Source organism: Cavia porcellus, unplaced genomic scaffold, assembly GCF_034190915.1.
Source record: "Cavia porcellus strain 051 isolate PalLab524CR breed Dunkin Hartley unplaced genomic scaffold, mCavPor4.1 scaffold_6, whole genome shotgun sequence".
Lineage (NCBI taxonomy): Eukaryota > Metazoa > Chordata > Mammalia > Rodentia > Caviidae > Cavia > Cavia porcellus.
Window position 1 is genome coordinate 81,755,008 of NW_026947489.1, and position 12,208 is coordinate 81,767,215.

General features: G+C 37.2%; 1 protein-coding gene across 10 annotated transcripts in view; it reads left to right on the forward strand.

Annotated features, from left to right (window-relative positions):
* Positions 1-12,208, forward strand: part of LOC100730274 (neurofibromin) — a 252,327-nt gene that overhangs the window by 64,763 nt on the left and 175,356 nt on the right. For all 10 annotated transcript variants that reach the window (XM_063251196.1, XM_063251205.1, XM_063251202.1 and 7 more), the window contains exons 7-8: positions 122-197; positions 1,512-1,669. In XM_063251196.1, coding sequence (XP_063107266.1) covers positions 122-197; positions 1,512-1,669 — 234 coding nt within the window. The remainder of the gene's footprint in view (positions 1-121; positions 198-1,511; positions 1,670-12,208) is intronic.

Genomic DNA, 12,208 nt, shown 5'->3' on the forward strand with positions numbered 1-12,208 from the left:
TCACATTAACTTTTAGGAAGAATGCATTGCAATATTTTTATGAGAAGTAGAACTGGGACATTTACTATATTAAGAAAAGTGTACTATTGTCATACAAAGACGTATGTTTTGTTATTTGTAGGCCTTTTGGAACTGGGTAGAAAATTATCCAGATGAATTTACAAAGCTATACCAGATTCCACAGACTGATATGGCTGGTAAGAAAAAGTTTTTGTTTTTTTTTAACCATTTTATTTTAAATTCTCTCTTATGAGGTTAAAACATTTTTTCCAAGTTACTTTTTTAAACACAGGTGCTTTCATATATGCTATTGTTGTCTGAGATCAAATGAGAAAAAAATGTTTTTCGGCCATATTTTAAAATTACCTCCTTTCTCTTTGGGCAAATAAAGAAGCTTGAAATGCACTCTAATCTGCTTCCTTCCTTCTTTCCTCCCACCTGCCCAACCCATTCTTTTTTCCTTCCTTCCTTGCTCCCTCCCTCCCTTCTCCTCTCCTTCCTTTTCTCTCCTCTCCTCTCCTCTCCTCTCCTCTCCTCTCCTCTCCTCTCCTCTCCTCTCCTCTCCTCTTCTCCCCTCCCCTCCCCTCCCCTCCCCTCCCCTTTCCTTCCCTCTCCTCCCCTCCCCTCTCCTCCCCTCTCCTCCCCTCTCCTCTCTTCTCCTCTCCTCTCCTCTCCTCTCCTCTCCTCTCCTCTCCTCTCCTCTCCTCTCCCCTCCTCTCTCTCCCCTCTCCTCTCCTTCGTCTCCCCTCCCCTCCTTTCTCCTCCCCCTCTTTCCCTCCTCTCTTCCCTCTCTCTCCCCCTTCCCCTACTCCCACTCTCTCTCCCCCTCCTGCTCCCTCTCCCATTTCCTCTCCCCTCTCTCCCCTGACTCCTCTCTCCTCTTTCCTTTCTCTTCTCTGTGTCTCTGTCTCTGTCTCTCTCTCTCTCTCTCTCTCTGTCTCTCTCTCTCTATCTTATCTATCTCTAACTGTATCTCTTATCTCTTTTATCTCTCTATCCCTGGCTCCAAACTCTAATCTTTAATCTTTAGCATTGGCATGTTTCGTGGCAGTTACAGAGAACTACCTTTCTTTTTATTCTAAGGCTTTATATTTACAGAGAGATGTTTAAAATAGTAATACTCTTTTTGCCTGTGAGGTAAGAATATTTGGGACATAGCTGCAAGGTGGAGCATACAGACTTGGGGAACTTTGGAATCTCTTTAGAAAGCAGTTTAGTCTTTATTGCATGACTGCATTACATTTTGCATAAGGAACCTTCATATTGAGACAAAACACAAGATCACTGTAAAACACTTGCTTTTCCATGCATTGAGATAGCTGTCCTAAGACATGAACAGTGTCACATTTCTTGTCTGCTTAACTAAATGAAATTGTGTAGTTGTTTAAATGTCCAAATTTTTTCTTAGAAATGTGACCTTTGGGTTTTTGTATAGTGCTGCCTTTTAATTTACTGTCAGAGATTTTCTTCTCATCTAATAATGAATTTAATATTTATATTTTTCATATTAGAGTGTGCAGAAAAACTGTTTGACTTGGTGGATGGCTTTGCTGAAAGCACCAAACGGAAAGCAGCAGTTTGGCCACTGCAAATCATTCTCCTTATTTTGTGTCCGGAAGTAATCCAGGACATATCTAAGGATGTGGTTGATGAAAACAACATGAATAAGGTAAGGAGACAGAATTAATTTCCATTATGTCCAATGTGAAAGTTTATTTTACTTAAGGTGTGTATTACTTTATCATTCTTTAAGCAGTTTATTTTAGAGGCTCATTTTAATTATATTCTTCTTAGGTCTCCTTATTTGCTGGTCTTAGCAGAGACATACATAATTTTTTTTCAAGGACGGGTTAAATAATACCATTCAGTGATTAAAGATTTAAAACAGTCTCTTGGTGTCTTTATTTTACCACAAAAGACTAAATGGCAGTTACTGTATTTAGTTTTATTAATAATCACTTCAGGAATTGCCCTGCTAGACTCTTGTCACTTTTATAAGTGTGTTATTTGAATGTATTTAGGCGTGTATTCAATTGGTACTACTGAAATGATCTAGTAACCCGTTTTAAGGTATTTTACAACAGTTTCACACAGTTTTATTAAGAAAGCAGACTACCATATAGACTATACTGAAATTAGCACTTTAACAACTGATAATTCTAAGGATATTACAGAGCTGAGTATTAATCCTGTGGTCTTAATGAGCATTTATGATGCGGTTTTGCCATACATATTTGCTTTATTACTTTAGTCAGCCTTAGCTGACTAGAGATGAAATGAATTGCTTGGTCATAGATAGAGGTGTTTGAAGTTACTGGGATGGTTTATGACTTTGTAGAAATATTGGGTAGGAAATTTATGGACTGAAGGGTAAATGAATGAATTAGGTAATTCTTGAGAGTCTGTTATTCTCCTGTGTTTCTCTTATTATGTTCCCACTTTTGAGGACACCATTTTTCATGTTAGATTGTTGCAATGCCTTCACAATAGTAAATTTGGTTGGTTGGTTGGTTTCTATTTACTGGGAAAATAGAAATAATTAAAAAACTACTATAGATTCAATAATACTCAAGTAAATTTATGTTGTAATCTTAGCTATATCTTTGTAAATGTTTATCAGTCATTTGTATATCTTCAATGATTTATTTCATTTTCCATTGAATTGTCTTTATTGATTTATAGAGGAGGTGTATTTTTAATTTGGTTTCTCTTTTTAAATTTTATGGGTTCTTTTTGCCCTTTAGATGTTTAAAATATCCATGTAGGCAATCTGGTCTTGTTTTCTTATCCCTAGCTTTTTGGTCAGAGCTCTACTCTCCCAAGATTTTACTCACTTTAATAAGGTATAATTTATGTACTATAAAATTCATTCCTTTAATGCATACAGTTTGTTGACTTGTAGTATATCCACGAAGTTGTTCAGTTATCTTTATTTAATTCCAGAACTGATAATGGTAAGACAGTATCTCAAGTGTTCTCAGCTCTTCCCATCCCATCAAAAAACATAAACTATATAGAATGGCGGATATGTTAATTAACTTGACTCTAGTAATCATTGCAAAATGTATGTATGTTGCATTTATTAAATATATAGTTATTTGTCAATCATACCTCAACTAAAATTGAAAAAGTATCATTCAGAAAGCTATTAGTATTGAAATTGCATACAAACTTTTAAGCACAGAATGATTAGGAACAAGAAAAAAAATTACATACATATGTCAGCATTTATTTTTGTGACTGTAACTTCACAGATACAAATGTTAAAAGTTACATTCATAAAATGAAGAAAATGAAGGTTATGTATATACTTTTAATATGGAAATTACCACACAAAGACATTTCTTTGTTTTTTGTTTTTTTTTTGGTACCAGCGATCGAACTTATATCCTTGTGCTTGTCAGGCAGGCACTCAAGCCACTCAGCTAAATCCCCAGCCCTACAAAGACATTTCTTTATTCCAAAAGTTGTACTTCAAAAGCCATCATAACTTTATTCTTTTTTTTTTTTTTTTTTTTTTTGGTACTGGGGATCAAACTCACAACCTCGTGCTTGCCAGGGCAGGCACTTATGCTGCTAAGCTAAACCCCGGCATAACTTTATTCTTAATAGCCTAAATTTGAAAGCAGTCAGTGTCCATCAATTGACCTAATCAACTGTGGTATACTGAGATAAAGGAATATTATTCTTTAATTAGAAGTAACTATTGAGTCAACAATGTTATTAATCTCAGAAAAATACTATATTAAATAAAGGAGGATAGACTCAAGAAATACTGCATAATTTCTTTTCTTTTTTTTTTTTTTTAAATCTTTGGAATGAATGAATGATTGATTTTGGCCGCACTGGAGATTGAACCACAGCCACAGCCTTGTACGTGTGAAGCATATACTCTATCACTGAGCTACATCCCCAGCCCTGTAGGATTTCTTTTAAAATAATTTGTGGAGGAAACAAAATTTAGGGACAGAGAACCAATCAGTTATTCCCAGGAGTGGAGTTAGGGAAAGTCATGAATTTCATTGTGTGCCTGTGATTATTCTTTCTCAGAATTTATTGTATGCTTATATGGTACTCATTTCACAGCAACCAGGAAACAGAAGGTAAGAGAACCAGAGAGGAAGGATCTGGAACCAGATGTTAGCGTCCAAGGTTATGCCTTCATAATTCACTCCTCTTTCAGTAGGCCTCAACTCCTGCGTATGTACCTCCTAACAACGCTGTGAAATTATGTCAGACCCTTATTGTGCAGTACTTTCCCAGAAGCTGATCAGCAGCCAGCTCTCAACACAAACTTTTTGAGGAATATTTTGGATACTACCATAACACTACAGCACTTAATAAAACATTTCCGTTTATTGCTTCATTCTGATTCTCAGAAAATGTTTATTTAATGTGAGTTCTTTCTGTTAAAAATAATTATTTTAACACTTACTTGTGCCAAATAAGAATTTGGGAGTTTCAGTATTTTCTGTGGCTTGGAATGAATGATTTTTGAATTTTTGAGACAGGGTCTTCCTATGTAGTTTTTTGAATTTGCTATATAGTGCAGGGTGGCCTTGAACTCACAGAAATCCTCCTGCTTCAGCCTCCCAAGTGCTGAGGTTACAGACCTGTACCACCATGCCTGGCTAAGGTTGAAATAATTTAAACTATAGAAATTAATTAGATATCAGTTGTAAAATCATCAGGATTTGATGCTGTTAAGTTTTTCTTTCACTTTTGCTTATTTCATTAATTTTAAAGAAAAGTAATAAATTGCCATAATGGAAGGTGTCTTAGTTACTTTCCTTATTGCTGAGACAAAATACCTGACAGCCAGAGTTAAAGAAGGAAGGGTTTGGGGCTGGGGATTTAGCTCAGCACCTCCCTGGCAAGTGCAAGGTTGTGGATTTGATCCCTGGTACCCCCCCCCCCCCAAAAAAAAAAAAAAAAAAAAGAAGGAAGGCTTTATTTCATCTTAGGGTTTATAGATGTTTAAGTCTGTAGTTGGCTGGCTTCAAGGCAGGTGGCACTACAGGGGAACATCACAGAAGAGAAACAGTTCCTGGCAGGCATAAGGCCGTAAAAGCAGCAAGCAACAAGTGACAAGCAACAAGCGATGGACTCAGCAGCATCCTTTCCCGAGTACTTTATCCCAAGGGAGGGGACACTCATATCATTAATTCCAGCGTCATGTCCTGGGTCCCAGCAGCACATAACCCTGGATCCAGCCACTTCTGGAAAGCCCCATCTATGGCTGTATGAGGCTTTGGGGGCCATCTAGATATGAGCCACCACAAGACATTCAGAGTAAAAGCAAGCCTCCTGCTTACTTCTGATTCTCAGTTTGGTCCTACCATATGGCTACTTATGGCCACTTTTGAAACTAACCTATGTATCTACTGTCTATTTAAAATAACGCATTTATCACCTTTCCTAAATACTCATGCTTGTTTATGTAATTTTGGGCCTTGGTTTTTTAAAATCCCATGTTTCTTTTTTATCTTTGATTATGGCAATATGTATATATAATGTACCACTTTTAACTAAGTGCACAATTTAATAACTTTTTTTCCCTTGTTTTGTTTTTTGAGAGGAGTCTCACTGCGCTGGAACTTGCAACAATCCTGCTACCTCATTCCCCAAATACTGGGAGTATATGCCTATGTCCCCATGCCCAGCTAATTTAGTAGTTTTACATATGATTCAGATTGTTGTATAGTTAGTCTTCAAAACTTTTTTGTTTTTCAAAACTTAAACTCTATACCCATTTAAACAACTCCTCTTTCCCTTTTAACTATGTGGCAGTATGCGTCTATTATAAATTGTGTGTATACCAATACTTTCTTTTTTTTACTGGTACCAGGCATTGAACTCACGAACACATGCTTGCAAGGCAGGCGCTTATGCTGCTGAGCTAAATCCCCAACTCACCAATACTTTCTTTATACAGATTTATACTTAGTTGCTTTTTCCTTTATCCAAATTAATATTTGGACTGCTTTCATCTTTTGGCTATAATGCTATGGTGAACATGGGTGTACAAATAACTTCGAGATCCTGCTTTCAGTTCTTTTAGATATATCCAGAAGTAGAATTGGCAAATTATATAATTCTGCTTTTAATTTTTGAATAATTTTTGTCTTTTTTAAAGTTGCATTTTGCGGGGGGGGGGTGCCAGGGATTGAAATCATGACCTTGCACTTGCTAGGCAGGCACCTAGGCCCCTAAAGTCACTTTTGATAGTTGTACTTTGCTGTAAACACTATCTTTCAATTTTATCAGCACAAATGAAGATGATTACTGTCCATATATTATGCAGCTTTTGTATTGTTCTTGTTCTGCCAGCCAGAAGGAAAGATCACATGGCAGGGTACATTGAGGGTTGTGTGAGCCAGCCCCAGAAATGGCATGCAGCACTTCGATTTGTATTCCACTGGCTAGAACTCAAGTCACATGGCTACATGTAACTGCAAGTAGGGCCAAGAAACCCCATCTCTGGGAACATAGTAATTCTCTGTGAGAATCAAAGAACAAAGGAGTTAGGCTGGAGAGGGAGTCAGGAATGGCTTGGACTGCCGTTACCCTAGAATTCGCAGTTTTGCATGCACTCCCTCTTTTCTTTCCTTCCTTTCCTGGGATCAAACCTAGGGCCTTGCATATGCCAGGCCTGTCCCAGAATTATACCCCAGCACTTTTTAAAAATTTATCTTGGTATACTGTCCAAGTTGGTCTTGTACTTACTGGCTCAAGTGATTTCTGCACTTCACTGTCACAAGTAGCTGGGACTCCAGGTGCATGCTGCTACCTGCAACACAAGCTACATCTTTGTGTGTTAGAAGTTTAGACTGAGGACCCGTGTTTGCTGGGACATTAATGCCAACTCTGTGTACTAAGTAAAGCATTTTAGGTGAAGGCTGGATAGAACTTTGGTTAAGTTTAAATTAAGAATAGAATTTAGGGGGTGAGTTATAACTCAGTCGGCGTGTATGTGTTTAGCATGATTGAGATCCTGGATTAATTCTCAGCACAGGGGGAAAAAGCCAGTTAATAAGGACACCGATGTGTAAATGTTGAAGGTAGGTAATGGAAATTAGCTAGAGGGCAGAAGATTCATGCAGGTACTAGTAAACATGAAGAAAGAGGCAGAAGTTAGCAATCTGGAAGATCCTGTGAGCTATGTTGAGTTTAAATAATCTTTAGACAATGAGGGAAGGGCCGGAGTTGAAAGTTAGAGAAAGGTAAAGTGGTGTTGGTAAAGTGGTGTTTTGGGGTGATGAAAAGAAAGTTCTAAGTTAGTTAATAGTTTCTCTCCTCTCTCTCCCTCTTTCTTTCTTTCTTTCTTTCTTTCTTTCTTTCTTTCTTTCTTTCTTTCTATCTCTCTCTCTCTCTCTCTCTTTCTTTCTTCCTTCCTTTCTTTTCTTTTCTCTTGTCTTGTCTTGTCTTGTCTTGTCTTGTCTTGTCTTGTCTTGTCTTGTCTTTCCCTAGTACAACAATTGAAATCAGAACCTTTGTACTAAGCTACATCCCCAGCTCTTGTCGTTTTTTTTTTTTTTTTTTTTTTGATAGGTTCTCACTATTTATTTCAGGCTGATCTTAAACTCATAGTGGTCCCCTGCTTCAGTCTCCCAAGTGCTGGGATTATAGTAATGGGCCGCCATATCCAGTCCCCCAGCCTGTTTTTTGAGACAGGGTCTCACTGAGTTGCCCAGGCTGGGCTTGAATTTGTGGTCCTCCTGCATCGACCTCCTAGAGTTCTGGGATTATAGGCCTAGCTAGCTTCTTTCTTTAAAGCATTTAAAAATTATTTTTAACTGTACAGTGTGATGCCTGTAGTACAGTATAATATTCTACAGCAATTGCCACTATTTCCAGAACATCTTACTTCAAACAGAAACTCTGTACTCAGTAAACAACAACTCCTTATCTTCTTTCTCCCTTGCCCCTCAATCTCTATGCTGCTTTCTTTCTCTCTGCATTTTCCACTTGAAGCTGGGCCTACTGTCCCATGCCTATAATTCAGATACTCAAGAGACTGAGGATTAGTGTGAGTTTGAGGCCAGACTGTACTATAGAGGGAGATACTGTCTCAAATAAAAGAAAACAAAAGACCTTTTTTGCCAGTTCTATCTTATTTCATATAAGTGGAGCCATGTGTGTAACTTAATATTATTTTCAGGGTTCATCTGTGTTATGACATGCATCAGAATCTTATTCCTTGGGGCTAAATAACGGTGTGTTGTGTGTGTACACCACATTTTGTTTATCCATTCGTCTGTGGGTAGACATGGAGCCCTTGCAGCATAAGACTAATTTTGTCATCAAGACACATAAATGTGGATCTATCTTTAGAATGTCTATTGATGAATTATTATAATTCTATGAATTTTAGTTGAGTACTTAAAAATTACAAAAATAAAGTATTGAGTTTTTAATACTTACTGAGTATTTATAAAAATCAAAACTTTCAACATCAACTGGTTTGTGGTGTACAAATCTAAAAAAGAACATCAGAAATAAATTCCCATATGGTCTACAATTAAAATACCAATAGCACTCTTCCAAAGAAAAAAATCTTCAGTTATCACACCTGAGGCCGTCTGCAAACATGAGAGCAGCACATTCCACACACACATCGCTTACACTGACAGCGTGTGTCCTTGACTTTCCTGCTCTTATAGGACATACTTGACATCTCATGGTCTTGCTGTCTTGTCAGGAGGTTATTATTATATTATTCTTTCTGTAGTTAATAGGAGGATAAAATATCAATAAATAAATTGTTAAATTCTTAATATATATTGTGTGTTTAGGATAGATATTAACATTTTTACATCAGCTGTGTACTGTGTAAAACTTAAAAGTTAGCATCAAAAATAAGCTATGTGAACTACAATGTAAACACAAAAGTCTACCACAGAAATCAGCTTTGCTTCAACTGTCACACCCAAGACAGTCTTCACACACAACAGCTGCATGTTTACGTGTGTCACTTACACTGATTGTATGTATGTTTTGTTGTCCTATACTTTCTTGTACACCACAGTTGATATCTTTGTTTTCCTGTTGTTATAGTAGGTCTTTGTGATGCCTATCTACTCAGTTGTCAGTGTAATCCATAATTTTTTTTTGCATAGATCCCTAGGTAGAGATACTTTGTTTTACTTCTGTAAGAGCTCCAGTCTCAGTCCTCTAAGAGAATTCCTCCATGATGTTTTGCACTTGTTGTTTTCTTTGAAACTATCAAACTATTTATGCCACACATATTTAGAATCAAGTAAAACATAACCAATGGCCAATGCTTTGTTTCAAGTGACATCATAGTTACTGCATAACTCGTCAACAAACATCAATTACATGTTTTGTTGTTGAAAGTTTCCATTTCAGCTTTCATTTTGTTGAGGTTTCCTTGTCCATCGTGGGGAAATGTTGATTTTAGCAATACCAGTTTGCTTTTCTTTACCATGTGTAGGGCCAGTGTCATATCTTTATGAAATCTAAAGATTGTACTGTACAGTTCTCTATTTTGAAATTGCAACATTTCATTTGGAATTTCTGTTTTGTTGCTGTGTACAGTTCCTGTGCTGGTTAACTTGGGAGTAAGTACCAATTCTGCTCACAGCCACCATTTGGTTTATTACTGTACAAATAAGGACCTGATGGCTGAGTTTCAGGATAAATGTCTAAATTGAAAGAATAGTAAGTCTTACATCTACAAGAGCATACATTTTCATGCCATATTTTGACTCATTGCTCTTCCATAAGTGTTTCCCATGCCTGCACTCACCATGAGAAATTATGCTAGGTAGAACTGACCCATGTGTGCTTTCAGATCAGTTAATGAAGTCTCATAACACATTTTTGAATGTGGATATTGGTGCGTACTGAACATTTTACTTGCATTTCAGCCTTTGTGTATTTCACAGCATCTTGTAACAATCACCTGTTATAATTTCCAACATTGAATGGCAGTGCTGACATTCTATCCAATACATTTCATCCCTGCCAAGACCCTCACTATATTTTCAGACCTACTTCTAATATCTGAACATTCCGTGCTCGCGTATATTTGAACTAGTCATATATGTACTTGTATTGCTGTTTTCTTTGTCATCAGAATCACAGAGGTCTGCATTTCTTGTATCTGTATCAGTCAGTTTTTGCTCTATTTCACTGTCACAGAAACTTTTATTTCACATGGCCAGTGTCAAAGTCATCGTCGTCATCATCATCATTCATCCACACCACTCTTCTGTTATAAAACCATGTATTTTACCATAATGGATCATCTTCTTCATCCTTGCATGAATAATCTGATGATTCACTTTGTCCTCCTCCAAAATTTGTAAGTCTGGCTTTTCATGTTTGTACTGGCTTTCCATGTTTCTACCAGAAAAATCAAAAGAAAACTTTTTGAAACAAATTCTGGAGTGGTGTGGGTCTATTGGAGCCTCTGTGATGCTCTGGTAAACAAACACAAAATCCGATACTTGGAGCATATAAGATGGGTCCAAACCCTATCTTGACACTTTGGCACATGCATACTCATTGCCATTCATCATACCAAGTGGGTAAACACATGAAAGGTACTGAGGTGCACATTTGGCTTTCGTTACATAACATTCAAATCTACAGTATAAAACTAAGGGATGGGCCTATTGAACCTGGTCTTATGTTCTAATTAAGCTGTTTCTGTGTTTTGGCGTGTGACAGTGGTTTTCTATGTCTGCATCCCTTTTTTGTCAGTTCTTTTGGATGTATATCTGGATTATGTTTAACATTTTGAGGAGTCATCTGATTGTTTTTCTTTTTACTTTAAGTAGAATAAAACCAAGTAAAATAAAACAGAGTAAAGCCAATCAAAACTAACCAATGTGACACAGAACTTCAAAACAATAGGAAATCAACAGTGGTTACTATAATGCTTCTCACGGTCTCCAAAATAGCTGTAGATACCTTCAGATATAGGAAAAATCAAACGAAAGAGAACAGAGTAGAACCAATAAAAACAAAACAATGAATGCATAAAGGACTTCAAAATGATAAAATAAATGCAAAATAGCTACCATAATAGATCATGTTACCTTTGAAATAGCTGCCCATGCCATCAGATATAATAAAATCAAACCAAACTGAACAGAATAAAACCCAACCCAACAAAACAATGAAAATGATACAGGACTTCAGAACAAGATATTAGGGAATTAACAATGGCTACCACCTTCAGAAGGAGATGCTCCAAAGATACTATATTGTGTATTGTTATCCTCAATAGGTGATCAGACTGCTGGCTGTAGACCTGCAAAGTCAGTGAAATATTAAACACTGCAAGCATTAAGTTGTATTTTACTTCACTGGCTATCATCGCAGCCTGTGTTTCTCAAAATCAGCAGGTTGCTTATAATGGATGGATATGGGTGGTTCCCAGCCCACGTGCCAAAAGGGCCTGGCACCTGGCTCTCACTCCAGCAGCCACACACTGTGCTGAATCACAGGGAGGGCTTGCTTCTTGGTGACTTCTTGTTCTCTTCCTCCACAGTCCATGAGTGGTGCTGACTCATGGGGGAAGGCTGGTGTCTGTCTCTCTTCCCAGCAGCCTGTGCATGGTGTCAATTTGCCTGATTTTTTAAAATAATGACTACATCATTTTAAATTTCCACCACCAGTGCATGAGTGTTAAATTTCTCTGTTGGAAAATAGATTTTTAAATTTCCTGTTAATTTCTTTCTTTCTTTCTTTCTTTTTTTGGTTACATTGTCATCAATCAGAAGAGTATGAAGTAGTGTAGTAGCTGAAGCTCTCTGTAGCTCAGGATGGCCTCAAATTTGAGATCCTTCTGCCTTCACCTCCTGAGTCCTTGAATCACAGGCATGTGCCACCATGCCTAGCTTAAGCTTTCAACCTTTACCATTGATAAGTTCTTAACTGTGGAGTTTTAGTATGTGGTCTTGATCTTATTCAAACATATTTCCTTTTACTTCTAGCTTGAATATTTTATCATAAAAAGGTGTTGGATTATTTAGATGATTATGTAGGATTTTTCCTTTATTCTATTAATGTGGTATATTATGTTGAATGATTTTCAGGAAGTTGTTCTTTTGCTCCAGAAATGTCTTACTTGGTCGTGGTGTACAATCCTTTAAAAATGGTATTTTTTGGGCTGGGGATTTAGCTCAGCGGCATAAGCGCCTGCCTTGCAAGCAGGCAGTCGTGAGTTCGATCCCCG